Genomic DNA, 17,891 nt, shown 5'->3' with positions numbered 1-17,891 from the left:
GTCACTTTTATTGAACCACGCTGACTCTCTACTGACCTACGATCGTGAAATTCTGTTAGATATTCAACTTGCCTTGCGGGCTCAAGGCTGGAGCTGAACAACAACACCCTGATAACGACTGTGTTGAGTCTGTTCCCCCCATTCCATGCAAGGCCACCTGTGTTGGCTGGAAGACTGTTTACTTAGCCTGGCAGGGTGAAGGACACTGTCTCAGCTGAACTCTGGACACACACACACACATACATATACTGATATGCACACACTCATCCCCCCTCCCTTTCCAAACGCCTTCGACGCTTATTCCCTTCCGATGCTGACGGTGGATCAAGGAGACCAGCGCACAGGCTGCAGGCCCGGATGTGCTGTCTAAATCGGCGGTCTCTCACCCTTTACCCCCCCTGTTGCTTGTCATGTGTTTCTTTGGTGTATTAAGAGTTGTTTCATGTGCAGAGGTGTTTTTTTCTGTTCTCAAACTGATCTCCCTGTTGGAGCTCAGTCTGGGGGGAGTTATTTTTTCTCCTTATCTTTCCTCATGTGGTGCATTTTCCATTGTTATACCTCTCTGACCTGTCTTCCCCATGTGATGTTTTGTGTCATGTATGTATGGTCGGAGGGTAAGATGGCGCCGCCATTGCGTGCAATAGGTCGGCAGCCTTATGAAAGTGGCATTTCTGGTAAAAAAAAAACAACTACTAAGTAAAATACTACATTTTCTATTAGATTACATTAGTCTTGATACAGCCTCTGCCACCACATCAGATCAATTGCTCTGGGCTCCTTTGATCAGCTCCATCACCTAGTGGGGGTGGGGGGTCATAGTTTGGTCCCGCCTTCACTGTTGTGATTGGTGTGGGGGTAGGGACAGGCTTAGGGCGTCGGGGGGTTCCCCGGAGGCATCTTCCTTGGGGGGCTCAACCCGGGGTAGCGGTCATGTCCGGTTAGGGGCTCTGTTGGCTCTCCGGTGACTGTTTCCTCGCGGCTGCGTGCAGCGGGGCTAGGGGAGGGTCTGTGCTGACGGACGTGGGTTACTGACCTGGTAGCCTGGCTGCCCCTGGGTGGGTCCGGGATGGGCGTGAGGTTCTGGGGGCGCTCCGTCTCAGGGCTGGGACCCGGACCGGGCCTCGGGGGCTTGGGTCCTGGTTGGTGTGTTGCCGGGGTTGTGGGCGGGTGGGTGCATGGGGGCCCAGCCCTGGAGCAGGGTGCCGCCGGTGCGTCGAGCCACCTGGGGGGCTCTTCAACTGGTGGGGGAGATTGTCACATCTTGCAGGAGCTTTCCTCTCCTCAGGAGCTGCCTCTGCAGGAGGGGGAGATACAGGAGAGGTGGAGGAAGATCTCAGCCTGGGTGTTTATTGTCTTATGTAGTCTGGAAGATGAGTGGGTGGTGGGGTGGGTGCAGTTTTCTCTGTGGTGGGGTTGGGTGGACTGTCCCGGGCTCTGTGGGGCCGGGCGGCGCTGCTGCACTGGGCCCCGGTCTGGATGGGCCTGGGCCCCCTTTCCCTGGCGGGTCGCGGAGTATGGGGGTGCCTACTGGGGTCAGCGGGGGAGCTGGCCCCAGGGAGGGGTCACTTGCCCCTCCCTTCCTTCCCTCCCCATCTCCAGCTGCCTCCCTCTTCCCGCTCCACCACAACCACCCACACATGCAGGGCCTTGGAGTAGGGGTATGTCACCAGGGTGCAGAGGAGGCTACCCCCCCCCCCCCCCCTGTCCCCTTCTGGCTGCCTCTGCCTCAATTTTATCCCACAACTTAGACATTCACATTACTCACACTCTCATTACACATACATATAGGATCTTGGGGGTGGGCACGATACACGGAGTCCAAAGTACCATCAGGGTGTACACCTCACCCCTGACGTCGTTGCCCACCTCTCAATGTTAAATACACGTAGACATTGAGGGCCAGCAGGAGGGACCATGCGCTTACCTGCTGCTCTCTGGCAGGTAGCTCCATGCCCTCCTGGGTTTTAAATGCACCTTAGAACACACATGCATCAACACTACAATGAGCGGGTGGAGGGAGGTTCGGAGTCTTCTCTCACCCCCGTTCTCTGCGACCTGCTGGAGCAGGGGGGCTAGGACTAGGAGGAGGAGTTGGCCGTCCGACTGCGGTCTGGAGTGTGGAGCCTTCCTGCTGCTGCGGAGTCGGGGCGGTCTGCCTCCCCCCACCGCAGGGAAAAGGGAAACACCACCTGGGTCTGGGTGCAGTTCCCCCCTCCAGGGGCAAGGGCACCTAGACCCGGTTTGTAGAGTACGCTTGGGGAGTGTGATCGTGTGTACAGCGTCTCTTTATGTCTGTCTCCACGTTGGTTGAGTGTGGAGTAAGTGCATATGAGAGCATGAGGGTGGGAATGGATGTTTGTGTCTGTGTGTGCCTGTATGTCTGTGTCTATATGTCAGGTTGGGTGTCAGGCACCACCTCTCTGGGGACATCTCAGGCCCTCCAAGGTTTGGAGGCCTATCTCCCCCCACCACCACTTCCCCTGCCAGTGGCGGACCCCCTCAGACATCGGTGCGTTGGTGGTTCTTTGTGTCCGGGGATGGGCGTCCAGGTACACACCGGCTCACTCATCGGGGCCTGGAGCCTGGGGCTCGCTCGGGCCACTTCGGAGGTGGGGTGCCCCCGGCCTCTCGGCCTGGGGCTCGGTCACTCAGGCGCAGCTGGCTGCCGGCGGAGCTCACGGGCGCGTCACTGCAACTCCCCCTGGCTTCTGCTCCGCGGCTGCTGAGTGAGCCCTCATCTGGGACTCTCCTCAGCTCTTTCTGGGACAGTGGCGCGGCTGCCCCTCTGTTGGTCTTCCTTGGTCTCTTGTGTTCTGGGGGCCTCTGGATGTCTGGAGTTTTGATCTCCTCCATACCTGCTTCATGCCCTGGAGGACGGGGCTGTGGCCCCCCCACACCCTCTAGCAGATTATTACATGAAGGAACCTTTTAAAAAACAAAAAACAAGCGCGTCCATGCTCACAGGTGTACACACGGGTGATCACACCCACAAACTACACCCTTTTTGGCTCCTACCTCAAAGCACACTGTGTTCTGTTGATCTTATGTGCTGCACAATAATGTTTAACATTTAGTATTTACTGTCATATTCCCATATATCATTGTGATGTTGTTTATTCTATTACTCTTGTTCTCTTCTGCACTGTAAAAAAAAAAAAACGTTGCTAAAACTTAAAAACTCAAGGCAACCGACTGCATTTACGTTTTTAGGTTCTGATGGATAACTTATAATTTCAAGTTTAGGTGATAAGTTGCTTTAGCTAATGTTTTTGTGTTGACAAAATTAATAATTGTCCTTTTTCTCAACTCATATTTTATTGTTTTTGCAACGTATTTCCTAAAGTTTACACAACATATTTTTTTTTGTTTTGCCAATCAATTTCCTAAAGTTTAGAAAAAGTATCTTTCATAGTTTTCATGAGGTGCTCCCTGTTGTACCAATGAATGTTTACACAGTTGATTTTCAAATAACTTTGTGTTCAAACACAACTGCACCACTGACAATGTTGACTTTTGAGATCAGCCATTTTTAACATACTGACAACATTCAGCCACAAATAAAGTCCTTCCAAAAACACAAAAAAAGTCAAATTTTTGTAACAAATGTTACTCATCCAATTTTAAAGGTGGTGTTGTCAGACAGAATATCAAACCTATCTTGATAGATAGTCACTAACAAACAGATTCAAAACATCAGATGGCAGGATGTGAACAACTTCCTGGTTTCCATACAGCTAACAACTTTCAAACAAAATTTCCACCACTTGTCTTTTAATAGTAATGGTATCAACACTCCAATTTCCTGTGAAGTTCAGTATCGCGCCACATTTGTTATAAAACTAGTACAAATGTACCTAAAACCAGATTATAAAAACTGTTTAAAACAGCTCAAGTTAGAATAAAACCTTTCAACATTTTATAATAACATGTTATACATGAAATCTGCAATCAGCCATGCAAGCTACATTAAGTAAAGTTAGAACAGAAGACATTGATTCAGAACTTTCTGCACCTTACCGTTTTCTTAAAGACAGAAATTAACTTTTTTCAGAGCAACTTGCCACGAAACCCAAAAACAGTAAATCAAAACAAATTGCCATTCTGTTTTACACAAGTTGCATTTGAGTTGAACATGTTGTCAAATAGGTTAGACTTTGGTTAAGAGCTTGGTTTTGAAGCTTCTTATCCTCTGGGAACAGGTAGATGTCAACTCCATAAAAATGTGTTGCACAGCTTCAAATGTGTACTTGAGTTCTTTGGGAAACTCCATGTTGAGCCCATAAAGTAGGCCAAACAGGTAGGCAAAGGCAGTGGGAAGGTCTGGCAGATCATCAAGAATAATGTCCTCTTCCAAAACAATGGCAGTGTTGACCACTGTGGACTGCGAGTTGGGTCCCACGTAGTCCTCCAGAACAGTGAGGATGCCCACCGTAACACCTCGGGTTGCCCTCTCAACTGGATCTGTATCCTATGCAAAATAAAAAACAACAGTACATATAAGTCTCTGAAAACCAAAACTGAAGATTGAGTAGATTTGCATACTCACCAGACATGTTAAGAAGAGTTTGGTCTCGTCGTCGCGAACAAATATCGGTAACCCTTCCAAACTGATGGTTTGTCGATGCTGGACTATGTTTGAGACCTAAAACAAGGAAATCAAATAAGACTCAGTCTCATTTATAAACCTACCATTTTGTTTTTAAAACACATTAAGTGTTGTTGCTAAAAATACAGCCTTAAGAAATAAGAGGTTGAAATGAGTTATTACAGATAATTGGTCATGTTTTTGTCAGTTTTTTTTTATTTATTTATTTTTTAAGTAATTTTGATGTGCAACAAATGTAGCACACTTATTACAACATTTATAACAAAAAGTGCCATGAGTGGGATGAGAGTTGAACTGTCTGTCATTACCTGCAATCTGCCAAACACAGCGCTGCTTGTTAGCTTATAATCCCATTCAGGACACACTTTTTGAAAACTAACAATTTTTACATCAATTTAGTAAATATTTAATAAAGTATCTTTCGTTACAGTGGGAACTTCAGGTTCCTCATAAACCAGACACAAATACATTTTTATATATTACCTGTTCATCAAACTTCTGCAACAGGGAATCCATGTCATTGCGGAAAGCAGCTTTTCTAATTCGATACAGCTTAATCAGCCGAAGTGAGTAAGTGTCGAGGGCAGTCATGAAGGTCCCCATGAGATCCTTGGTGGTAATGCGTGAGAATTCCGCACAAATCTACAAAGCAACAAAAAAAATATAGAAGAAAACTTTTAAAGGTACATTATATAAAAATCACATTGTTTTCAAATTTGGTTAAAAGAGCTTAATTTCAAAACATTTAGTTAGTCTCGGTTGATCTATTGGTCAGGCCTTGATTGGATTTTTTTTTTTTCTTTTAGTGGTAGTGGTGGTACAAATTATAACTGACGTATTAAAAAAAAAAAACCCAAGAAAAATCTGATCGGCAGATTTTACAGTAAGTCTATAGAATACCTAATCAAATGTTGATAAGACAAAATAATGGTTTCAATTGTTACAGGATGTATTGCAGAAAAGAAATAAATCAATAAATTGTATTTTAAATTCATTGAAAAAATTCCATTAATTTTATAGTTATGTAAGAATGAAGTAAGAATAACATCCTGTGGTCAAATTTGTATACTTTCATAACACGTAAGTGACTTTCTCAATCCTGTTCTGTGAGTTTCATGGCTGTTGCCTGCTAAGGGTCAGCACCAAAAGATTCTAGATGCCCAGTGAAGACAAGTCATTGCGGCGACCGTGGTTCAGGGGGTTGGGAAGCTCATCTGTAACCGGAAGGATGCTGGTTCTATCCCCAGCTCTCTCTGTCCTGGTCGTTGTGTCCTTGGGCAAGACCCTTTACCCTACCGCTTACTGGTGTTGGCCAGAGGGGCCAGTGGCGCGATATGGCAGCGTCACTTCTGTCAGTCTACCCCAGGGCAGCTGTGGCTACAACGGTGGTTTCCCTGCACCGATGTGTGAATGTGAGAGTGAGTGAGTGAGTAGTGGAATTATAAAGCGCTTTGGGTGCCCAGAGAAGAGCGAAATAAAAGCAATCCGTTATTATACACAGCAAGTTGACAAGTAAATAGATTTCACTTCAATAGAGTTCATATTTTTAGAGCCAAGTATTTTTTTATATTTTACCACTAGCATTGTTAGCTCAACGGTAGCCTTCAACCTTTTCTACAAGATATTGGAGTGATACAAACAGATGCTTCTCAAGGGCACAAGAAATGGAGCTCACGTTCATTTACTCACCCAGACAAGTTTCGAGGCATTTGGAGTTGTTCAGAAGGAATTGTAAAGGTCCTATATCATGTAAAATCAACTTTTTGGAGCTTTTAAACACATTTTAATGTTATTTCCTTAGATTAAAATCCCTCCAGAGTGGTTTTTGGCTTAATTCAGGCATTTCTTAGTTGTCTCAGTGAATCCTTTCCCCATAACCGTGGCTCAGCTCTCTCTTGCAAAACGACTGACTCATAACATTGGGATTAAAATTTCTTTCTAACAACTCCAAATGCCTTGAAATTTTTCTGGGTGAATAAATGAACGTTTTCAATTTTAGAAATAAGACCACACTGGGGAAAAAGGGAAGAAGAAAAAAACGGAAGTTTTCCTTTAAATATTTAAGAGATTATCTTACCTGTTCTTTCAAGAAGAGAGCTGGCCATCTGAGCTGCATTTCCTTGACCAAGGGCTGCATCTCCACAACTTCTTTCCTCCTGAGAGAGAATGTGATGTCCATCTTTTGGGTGATGAGTGCCATGTTCTTATCCCTCTTCTTCACCTTTTGGTTCTGTTGAGATAATTAATGGGTTGGTTTTGAAAAGTGCATCATTTATATTTTTAATTACATCATCATCTGCCTCAATGTTCTGTTAAGCAAGCACCTGTTTGATTCTTTGAAATGAATGAACCTGAGAAAATTTTAAAATGTCACTAATTTCCTCAATAATTCTCTGCAAAGCACTTTTAGAAACATGTAACAATGTTTGCATGCATAGAAAAAGTCTAGCTATTTTATGTTCAAGACATTGGTAATCTACAAACTCATTGTCCTCTTTATCACTTGATGCTACACCTGAACCACTTGATAATGTCTCTGGCTCCTGAGAGGTATTTAAGGATTTATCAGGGGAGCTACTTTCACTAGGACATGCATTTGCATGAGAAATCAGTCTAATACAGTTTTTTATATCTTTTGAGTTTTTGTGCTTTCTGCTTGTGTGTGACGTAAAGGTTGTTAAATTGTTGGTAGCATAGTCACATTTTTGGAAAGGACAGGATACAGTCTGATTTTTTTTTAAGTGCCTTAAAATATGTGAAATAAATGTATGCTGTGAGCAGTTTTCCTTAAATTCACAAAAAAATGTTGAGATCTCCTGCCTTTTCTTAGCCCTGTTGTGTGATCTGCTGAGGTGAGACTTCAATGCCCCTCGTGTCCTAAACGAACAGACGCAGTCACTGTAAACACAGGGCAAATGAAATCCTCTTCTATGTCGTAGCTGGTGATGTCTTAAGAGTACTTCTTGGCTTGAACAGACAAAAGAGCAGAACTGGCACTGCATACAAAAGCTATAATGAGAAGAGAGGAGAGGACAGTGTCAACAATTCAAAAGAAACCTGAATTAATCTCAAATTACCAAAGTTACATTACCTGATAATGTGTTTGGGGCGGGGGGCAGGCACTCCTGTTCTGATTCCTCTCCTTACCAACTCCTCATCAGTCCCTCATAAATCAGGACAAGCAGTGGTCTGGAGTTGGCTTTTAATTCTCTAAATAAATAAAAATAGCAATTAGTTTTAAAATAAAATACCAGCTTCCTGACATTACTTAAGAATTTTTTTGGCTCACTAAAGTGAGCTGATTCTGCCTTGTAAAATGCCATGTGAAACACAGTAAAACAAATAATTTACAAAACATACATTACATCAAATGTTTAATTTATTTAATTTATTATTAACAAATTGTATTCTACATGGAATGCACCAACAGTATACTGGGATGTATTATGTAAGCCAAGGATAATTTTGTGTGATTGGTTTTACAACTTAGAATGACAAACATTGGATTGAGAGTATGAGTGGGATAAAACTCCTTAAGCATCTGTTTAAATTATCAGTGCATTTATTAATGGTGCTCCATAAATAAACCAAAACAATGTTGTTTTGTGCATAACAAAAAGCTCACAATTGTGCGATCAAAATGTAAACTAAAAGATGCTGAGCATAATAACAAAGACAGATTTTGCAGCTGCTCTGTTTCCAAGTTCTACTGCGTGACTGACAGCCTGGAGTTTGAAATTCTCTTTGTAACCGTGTCTCTTACAGGCGCCATTTATGGTCCTTACACGCATAATATGGTAATATTACGTTGAAGCAGAGTACGTATCACTCTGCGAGGCTCCTCGGTAGCCGTAATGCTCCAACAATCCATCAAGCAGTGCAGCTTCATAGCTTACCAAAGTCGTACCAAAACATTTTTTGACATATTTTTTTAAGCTGTGTACCACATAAAATTGGTTCGAGGTCAGTAAGCACAACCAGAATTCATACATAAGGCAGACTGTCGATTTTTGAGATGAAAGGATTTTAGGCCGTGCGTCAACGCGTTAGCCCGGTTAGCTCACTAACGCCACCCAGCCCCACGCACGGGGTGATCCGCGGTAACTAGTTAACGGAGATTTGCCCCGTTAATGCAGTTATGGCATTAACTTTACGCTGACAGTACTAAAATAGTCATCTTCAAATGTTTTCTTTTTACCGACCAGCTCCTCTTTGATAGCTGCCGTGTCCATCTTGTCGTTGCCTGCAGGTGAAGCGATGGGGGAGGGGGAGTTGTGTTCAGTGAAGGAGAGAGGCGGAGTAACACAGCGTAGAGACAAAAGTGGACGAAAGAGAGGCAAACTTGCGGCTCCACGAGTATAATGATAATGTAGACTATATCGATATAAACTATATTGTCACATCTCATATTTCATTTAGTGGAGCTCGCTGGCCATGAGGACTCCACCACCCCGTTCACACAGAAACTAAAGCACACATTTTATTGGCTAGAAGTGATTGAACAAATTAAACGACATGGCAGCAGGCGCCCCCGAACTTTATTTTATTTTATTTTATTTAAATAGCGGCGGGGGGTTGCTGCCGTTGGTCATGAGTGAGCCAGCCTATTTTGTTTCGTTCGGTGGTATGGCGGCCACAGACTGCACTTCATGAAATACGCATAGGGGGTGTCGCGGAGGCTTGTCAGATATGAGCGCGCCTCTTTAGTAGCGAAGTTTGTCGGATTTTCATTGTTTTGTGACATGGCACGTAGTTTGTGACATGGAATCTTAAATGATATAGTAAACACATACCCATAAGCCACAAGGCTTCTTAGCCAAGAAAGTAATGCTATGCTAAGTTTCGGAAAAATACGAAGAACTTCAGTTGTGATATTTCTAACAGACAAATTGAGACTGTTCAAACATATACTGTCTGATATAATAAAAGAAACATTACTTGCCTTTAGAAACTTGAGATGAACGATCTATCCAGCTCCTAGCCTCACGTTCTCATTAAGGCAGACGGGCAGGTGGCTTTCAGTCCTTGCAAAAGCGCAAAGTAGACCCCGTAGCATCCAAAAATATGAGATGCGCATGCGTACTCAGGCACAGAAAGGCGCCAACAGCGTCAACTCATGTAAAACTTGAATTCATTCATTTTGCCAGCAATAAATTTCATCTGAGACCAACTTTTGCTCCAAAACGTTAAATGATTAGTTGAAACCCTTAATGTATTTGAGTTTATGGGCCAACTGAACTTTTATTGTTGAATTGTGAAAGAAATGACTGTAAGCTCAACAACTGCAAGTTTGATTTTTTACAGTGTGCTTGCTTTCTTTTTTCTTTCTCAGCAGGTGATCCAGGTGATTGATATATGCATTTTTTTTCTCTGCCCGTTCTGTTGGTTTTTGTCTTTTGCCCTTCTCCCCCGTCCCTCTTCTCAGCTGTTTCTCTTTCCCTCTTTCTTTCTCCCCTTCTTTCCCCCAGTCAAATCTGTCCCGTATTCAGTAAGTGAAAATAAAATAAACAATAAAAGGTGAATCAAATGGGCCATTACGGCAAGGCTGGGATGGTCAGTTTGGTAAAGTAAATCCGTTGGGCATCTTTCTTTGCCTTTAGACAACAAGTCTGATGCAAAGGAGCCAAACGGGACAGGCCAAAAAAAAAAAAAAAAAAAAAAAAAAAAAAAAAAAAAGGAAATACTTGGACATCCTTGAAAACAAAAAAAAAAATACTACATTTTCCACGAAAATGACATCACTTCCGGTTTCGGGCAGGTAATGGCGGAAATGTGATTGTTCGCGCTGACGTCTATTCCAATGTAGGAAGTGTTACGAACAGCTGATCGGATCGGCAAAGCGTGTTTATGTTTTTGTTCCTGCAAGCGCTTTGATGCAGTTTTTGCAAAGCTATATGTGGAAGGAAACCATGACCGAGGACAAGCTGATGACATGAGATGTAAGTACAACTCCTCCGATTTCATATGCAAAAAAAATTATTGCGCTAGCTTAGTGGTTCCGGTTCTACGGGGATTTAAAAATAGCTACGCATTCCCATATATCATTGTGATGTTGTTTATTCTATTACTCTTGTTCTCTTCTGCTTGTTTTCTTTTTTCTTTCTCAGCAGGTGATCCAGGTGATCGATATATTCATTTTCTTTTTCTTTTTTTTTCTTTTTCTGCCCGTTCTGTTGGTTTTTGTTTTTTGCCCTTCTCCCCCGTCCCTCTTCTCAGCTGTTTCTCTTTCTTTCTCCCCTTCTTTCCCCCAGTCAAGTCTGTCCCGTATTCAGTAAGTGAAAATAAAATAAACAATAAAAGGTGAATCAAATGGACCATTACGGCAAGGCTGGGATGGTCAATTTGGTAAAGTAAATCCGTTGGGCATCTTTCTTTGCCTTTAGACAACAATTCTGATGCAAAAGAGCCAAACGGGACAGGCAAAAAAAAAAAAATAGCTACGCAAAACGGATCGTGCCCGTGCCGACCGGCTTTAAAGGGTTAAAGTACAATCCTTAATGTTTTCTGTGTGTGTGGTGGGGGGCGCCAGAGGGAGTGTTCGCCCAGGGCGCCAAACAGGCTAGGACCGCCACTGGGTGGAAGAAAAGTCTAAACGCAATTGTTATCAACAAATGTAGCATATTTGCAGCTCTGGAGGCCAGGATTACTGAATTGGAGACTCGGCTTCGCACCCTTCATTCACCCATAGCTAGCCAGGCCCCTGTAGCTGGTGCAGCCGAAGATAGCGTAGGCCCGCTAGCTGTTCCCCGGCAGACCCCAAGCAGCTGGGGAAAGAGGGCGGCTGGGTGACGGTGAGGAGGAAGCATAGTCCTAAACAGAAGCCCCAGATACACCACCAACCCGTTCATGTGTCTAACCGTTTTTCCCTACTCGGCGACACACCCGCCGGGGGTCAAACTCTGGTAATTGGTGATTCTGTTCTCAGACATGTGAAGCTACAGACACCGGCAATCATAGTCAATTGTCTTCCAGGGGCAAGAGCAGGCGACATTGAAGGAAATTTAAAACTGCTGGCTAAGGGTAAGCGTAAATTCAGTAAGATCATAATTCACGTCGGCAGTAATGACACCCGGTTACGCCAATCGGAGGTCACTAAAATCACTATTGAATCGGTGTGCAACTTTGCCAAAACAATGTCGGACTCTGTAGTTTTCTCTGGTCCCCTCCCCAATCAGACCAGGAGTGACATGTTTAGCCGCATGTTCTCCTTAAATTGCTGGCTGTCTGAGTGGTGTCCCAGAAACGATGTGGGCTTCATAGATAATTGGCAAACCTTCTGGAGGAAACCTGGTCTTGTTAGGAGAGACGGCATCCATCCCACTTTGGATGGAGCAGCTCTCATTTCTAGAAATATGGACAAATTTATTAAACCCCCCCCCCCCCCCCAAAATATAAAAATAAATAAATAAAATAACTGTCTTTACTCAAGGAGTTCCACATCTGGGTCCATTCAAACCCTGAGACCCTTCCGTGTGCACAGGGGGAATCTGCTCTCATCTGTGAACAGCACTCGGTGGTGGACCTGTCAGTTCTGACAGGCTATAGCAAATGCAAACTGGGGACAAATATAGGATATTGGTTCCTCAAGTCACCCTCATGAAGTCTGTTTCTGATTGGTTGGTTAGAAAAGGACTACTGGAGGTCATTTTGCAGTTCCGCCAGTGTAATCCTGCTCGTCCTTGTGCAAAGCCGCAGATATTGGTCCTGTTGATCAGTTGAGGGCCTTTTATGGCTCTGTGCAGCTCTCTCAGTCTCATTGTCCTGGAGTTTTGACCAAGCATTTTGAGGTGGTTTTCTTGGACTCAAAGTTTTGTTTTTTGGATTTCAAAAATGGTTTGAAGTGCATGCTCTGCATTATTTTGTTCTCAGTTCAGTATTTGCTAGTGCGTCTGAGTTTTTTTAAAATATATATATCTATATATTCTAGTTCACGGGTTCTCAGTGATTTGTCCTGAGCATATGTAAGTAAGTATTTACATGCCATCCTGAGGAGCTGGACTACCTGTTAAACCTCTGTACCACCTCATGCCAATGCAAGAAAAAAAAAGTCAAGGAAGAAAAAAGAAAAATCAACAGTGACATCAAAGACCTGAAGTAAGTTTAATATCACCCTCTGTGTCTCTGTGGTTTTTGCAAGCCGTAACCAATTTACAATTAGATTTACAGAAATCACAAATGCAAAGTATGAAAGGAGTAGAATAATTTCTGTACCTTTTACACATGAGAAATCAAGGAAAAATGTTTTCCCACTAATAAAAGTGACATTAAATACATACATACATACACATTGAGATCAGGAGCACCGCAGACAGTCATCTGAAAGTTAGAAGTCACTAATAATGACGATCATCAGCTCCCAAATACACACTGAGTAACCTTGTTGTAAAGAACTCCCACAAAAACTCTCAAATCGTGATTAAATACCAACAGTTTTCACAGTATAACGCATTCTCCTTGTTTCATTGCCACAACAGCAATTGCCACTCCTGCTCCCAGGGCTGATCCCACTGGTCCTAATATGAATCCAACACCTGCTCCTATCCCAGCAGCCTTCAGGAACTTCGCCCGTCTTCTCGCTTCTTCTTCTCCCATGTCTGGATTTGCTTTCCGAAGTCGTTTCATCTCTTCTCTGATGGCTCTCTCAGCTTCCTGCAGCATGTCATTGGTGTAGTATGTTGCTCCGTTTCTCTGAACCATGGTGTTGATCTTCTCCAGCAGCTCTTTGACCTGAGAGCGATCCTCACTCTTGTTGTTAAAAACATGATATCTTCCTCCGCACTGATTGATGAAGCGATGCAGAGGCCGATTTCCACTGATTGAGCTGTAGATGTCGACTCCGTCTTGCAGGTTGTCTCCATACGTGAACAAGACCATAATATAACGTGCTGCATCTTCTCCAAACATCTTCTGAAGAATTTTAATCGTTTCTTCTTCTTCGCTTGTGAATCTGGTCGACTGGATCACAACCAGAAACACATGAGGACCAGGAGCAGCAAAGGTGATGCATCTAACAATCTGTGTAACCACCTGATCTACAGACAGGGTGGTGTCAAATAGACCTGGAGTATCAACCACAGTCAGTGTATGACCATCCACCTGGGCTGTTTCTTGCTGACACTCCAATGTTACAGAAGAAAAAGAAGAAAAAGACTGAAAAGCTTCTCTTCCTAAGATGGTGTTTCCCGCTGCACTCTTCCCTACTCCAGCTTTCCCAAGCAGCACCATCCTCAGGTGGAGGTCCTTTGCATCTGTTGAAGAAGATAAATAGATAAGGTTAGTTGGCCTTCCTGAGGCAGCTCACCACAATCGGACAGTGTGGACTTTGTGTGTAGACGTGATTCAGCCTCAACCTTGGCAGATTAGTGTCTCTGTGGCTGTTTCTGGTGCATCGTTATGCATGATTCTGAATATTAAGTATGTTTTAATTGTTAAACACAGAATAGTCATGATTTATATGTGATTTTGCTGATAGTCACTGATCAGAATATTATCGGGTGTAAGTTTAACCAATATAAAAAATAAGAAAATATCCATCGGCCATCTTTTTGTGCTCGTCTCAGGCCGGGTCACGGGACCAGCAGCATTAGCAGAGAAGCCTAGACCTTCCTCACCCCAGCCACCTCCTGCAGCTTGTCCACGGGGACACCAAGGCATTCCCAGGCCAGCCGAGGTCCCCCCCAGGACCTCTTCCCTGTGGGACATGCCCTATACACCTGTCCCAGAAGGCATCCTAGTCAGATGTCCAACATACCTCAACTGGCTTGTATTCCTGTTCTTGTTCTTTCGGTCACTACCCAAAACTTGCGACCATAGGTGATGGTAGGGACCCAGATCCACCGGTAAATCAAGAACTTTGCTTTTGTGCTCAAGACCCAGAGATTCTTAAACTCCTCTACTTGGAGTGAGGCATCCCTGACCCGGAGTGGGCACTCTGTGGGCTCCCGGCTGAGGACCATGGCCTCGGATTTGGAGGTGCTGATTCTCATTCTCACTGATTCCCACTTGGCTGCAAACTGTTCCAGTGTGATCTGGAGGGCATCACCTGATGAAGCCAACAGAACCACATTATGTGCGAAAAGCACAGATGAGGTTCTGAGACCACCCAAGTGGAGGCCTTCTGCCACATGGCTACTCTTCGAAATTCTGTCCATAAAAATTCTGAAGAGAACTGGTGACGAAGAGCAGCGCTGGCAGAGTCCAACAACCACCAGTAACAAATCCGACTTTTTGCCAGCTGTGCGGACCAAGCTCTTGCAATGGTTGTATAAGGCTCAAGTGGCTCAGTGAGCCAGACAGCCCATATTCCTGAAGCACCTCCCACAGAGCACTCTGAGGGATACAGCTGAATGCCTTCTCCAAGTCCACAAAAACATGTAGACTGGTAGGACAAACAAACCTGAGGTTTGACTAACAGACGGACTCTCCTTTACAGCACCAGGCACAGACTTTCCTGGGGAAGTTGAGGAGTGTGATCCCCCTATAGTTTACCCCTTCTTAAAGATGGGAACCACCCCCCTACAACATCCAGAGGGTTCAGGAACTGAGGGCAAACCTCATCCACCCAGGGGCCCTACCACCAAGGACTCATTTAACTGCTTCAGTGACCTTACCCCACCAATGATTGGTGAGCCGTTCCCCTTGTCCCCAGATTCTGCTTCCTCTATTGGACATACCAGTGGGATTAAGGCGGTCCTCGAAGTATTCCTTTCACCACAAGGCAATTTCCTCAGTCAAAGTCAACAGCAACCTGCACTACATGGTGCCATGTGCACTTATGGACGCCCTTGCGTTCGAACATGGTCCTTGTAATGGACAAACTGTGGTTTGCACAGAAGTCCAGTAACAGAGCACCGCTGGGGTTCTGGATCCAGGCCTCACTGTCGTTGCCCACATGAGTGTTGAAGGCTCCTAGTAGGACACCTGGGGACAGTCTCCCATAAAGAGAACATAAGCAGAAAATGACTACAAACCATAATAAATCTCTTTGATGTTTGAATGCATTCAGATTTGTGAAATAAAAGCTTCCCTCAAAAGTAAAAACTAACAAGCCTGTTTTGAAAATGTAAAAGGAGTAAAAGACAATATATGACAGATATCTGAAGATTCAACAGAAAATAAAAAAGAAAATTTATTTTATGTCCAAAACAAATGTGTCACCCTGTTCGTTGGTGTGATAGGAAGGATTACATCTTTGATTGATTTTTGCTTCAGGGATCTACATTTGGCACAGTTACACAGAAAAACCTCATTTGTTTTGTAAATGACAGTAAATGAGATTTCAGCCCATTTTCTGATTGGTGCCGTATTAATAAGCTGATTTAAGCCGTTTAAATGTCCAGTCACCACATCTACATTTTCTGCATACTGATTAGTTTGCTCTTTTCTTCCACGTTGTGCAGTTTTCAGTCTTTTTTCCCTATGTACATTACAGATGCGGAGTAAAAATCCAAATCTTAAATCTTACCATCATGGTAGAATGACAGTACAGTTTCACTTTTAGGGTTTTACATATCAGGAGATAATTTCATGTTTAGGCTGTCCCACTTTAGTTCTAGTTAGTTTTGCCTCAGTGTCCATCTGCCTTTTGTTTTTTTACCAGCCTCTGATAAACGGCTCGCTGTTCGTTAAGTCATAGCTTTGCCTCCTTTTGGGTCCGCACCTGTAACTCCACACAGTCTGCAGCATCTGTCTCTGACAGCAGTTATGGATCAGTGTGACGTCATCAGTGTGTCTCATGTCTGCAGAGTAGTTTTAGTTCACTCTCCTGCCCAGAGATGCTTCAGCTCATTGAGGTTTGCAGCATTCATTCATGCAAAGCGCTCTAAGCTCTGCAGCAGCTCGGTTTGTTTTACAGCTGTTCTGTTGGAGATTTGCTGCTGTGCTTGGATCTTTGTCCTGTTGATGACACAGTTTGGTCCAAGCTTTAGCTGTAGGACAGACATCCACTCAAAGCCCAAATCATCGTCCTTCCACTGCGGTGCCCACAGTTCGTATGAGGTGTTTGGTTTCCTCCAAACGTGCTGCTGCTCATGATGGAGGAAACCCAAAATCCATGTTGGTCTTGCAACCTTTCCAAACCAGCCGCACTTCTTCAGTCTTTTTGTAATTGTGCTGTCGTGCAGCTCTTGGGTGTTCCTGTAAGCTTTGAACACGCTGACCTCTGGTTGAGTTTGCTGGATGTCCACGTTCAACATCAGAAAAATGCCATTGCCATTCCATTCCAACCATTCCATTGTTGTACCAACAAGGAAGAGAACGCTAACCACAAACTGGCTGAGCAGGTTTACTGTATGCGCATCAAAATAAATCTCCTAAATCAGTCTGTCACCGCTGCAGACACCAACCACGGTCTTTTATGGTTTGGTTCCTGCAAGCCATGTAAAATAAATCTGTTTCCAGCACTGCATGGAGCACATGTTTCAGGATTTTGAGCTTCAAACAAATGTTTCACAATAAAAACAACAGCAGGACAAGAGACATAGACACAGGACACAGAAATAACCAATCACAGTTCAGTTTAGCACGTAGGTCTTTTTAAACTTTTTATCATTTGCTATATAACGTTTGTCTAATCAGTAAATCAGGATAAAAGTTGTAAATGTACTTACGAGCTAGTGTGTTGGCCATGTTTGTTAAAAAGCTTTGCACTGCTGCTCTGTGCTGTACCGACGGGATTGGTCCTTCCTTTAATACAACTGTATCTAATGCAACAACAACACTTAGTTAAAGATGCTGCAGGGCAGGTTCCAAAGAGAAACCCGCTGTCATTGGCCAGCCACACAGTGATGTCACAGTATAAACAACCTGAAGTCCCAGAATGACGCTGAGCCTGAAATTTCTCTTTTAGAGGAAATCTTACCCTGGTTTAGTATCAGACAGACAGCAGGTCACGCCACGGGAAATCCATCAGCCCCACCTGACCCCTCAACATCACAGATTCTGGCCATATAACCTAAGGTATGTTTCATGGAGCCATGCAAAATTCATGTTCATGCAGGAAGGTATCTTCTCTGTTTTATTCCAGGAAGAGGAGCAGATAGAAGGCAAGGTTAGACATGAACAGAGAGAGGAGAAGATCCGGCAGGACTGCCACGTCGCTTCCAGAAGAATATAATAATAGTAGTCATAATAATACTTCTTTTTCTTGTAGCATAAAACTGTAGGGCCTGCTGCAGGGTCATCCTTCGTGTGAAGCAGACGGCTGATTTCCAGTGATGGGAATAACGGCGTTACAAGTAACAGCGTTACCAACGGCGTTACTTTTTTCAGTAACGAGTAATCTAAC

General features: G+C 43.9%; 2 protein-coding genes across 4 annotated transcripts; both read right to left on the bottom strand.

Annotated features, from left to right (window-relative positions):
- Window positions 1-3,760: 3,760 nt before the first annotated feature.
- On the bottom strand, window positions 3,761-9,413 carry LOC146661401 (uncharacterized). 2 transcript variants are annotated; one of them, XM_085421560.1, is made up of 7 exons: window positions 9,400-9,413; window positions 7,698-7,816; window positions 7,427-7,615; window positions 6,684-6,836; window positions 5,090-5,248; window positions 4,547-4,642; window positions 3,761-4,468 (listed from the first exon to the last, which is right to left on the bottom strand). In XM_085421560.1, the coding sequence occupies exons 4-7, from the start codon at window positions 6,804-6,806 to the stop codon at window positions 4,148-4,150; spliced, it is 699 nt and encodes a 232-aa protein (XP_085277686.1). In that variant the 5' UTR covers window positions 6,807-6,836; window positions 7,427-7,615; window positions 7,698-7,816; window positions 9,400-9,413; the 3' UTR covers window positions 3,761-4,147. The 2 variants fall into 2 exon arrangements, with proteins under 2 accessions (XP_085277686.1, XP_085277685.1); XM_085421559.1 differs by lacking the exon at window positions 9,400-9,413 and adding an exon at window positions 8,809-8,878.
- A 3,289-nt stretch (window positions 9,414-12,702) lies between these two features.
- LOC146661400 (GTPase IMAP family member 9-like) lies at window positions 12,703-17,349 on the bottom strand. 2 transcript variants are annotated; one of them, XM_085421542.1, is made up of 3 exons: window positions 17,215-17,278; window positions 15,280-15,537; window positions 12,703-13,854 (listed from the first exon to the last, which is right to left on the bottom strand). In XM_085421542.1, exon 3 carries the CDS (start codon window positions 13,829-13,831, stop codon window positions 13,040-13,042), a length of 792 nt encoding a protein of 263 aa, XP_085277668.1. In that variant the 5' UTR covers window positions 13,832-13,854; window positions 15,280-15,537; window positions 17,215-17,278; the 3' UTR covers window positions 12,703-13,039. The 2 variants fall into 2 exon arrangements, with proteins under 2 accessions (XP_085277668.1, XP_085277667.1); XM_085421541.1 differs by lacking the exon at window positions 15,280-15,537 and having other exon boundaries at window positions 17,215-17,349.
- Window positions 17,350-17,891: the final 542 nt, after the last annotated feature.

The sequence above is a fragment of the Rhamphochromis longiceps genome, linkage group LG10, assembly GCF_057381845.1.
Source record: "Rhamphochromis longiceps isolate RC_006_pf linkage group LG10, R_longiceps_female_GT1.1, whole genome shotgun sequence".
NCBI lineage: Eukaryota > Metazoa > Chordata > Actinopteri > Cichliformes > Cichlidae > Rhamphochromis > Rhamphochromis longiceps.
Note: the sequence above shows the minus strand (reverse complement) of the source record. Positions and strands in the feature narration are given on the sequence as shown.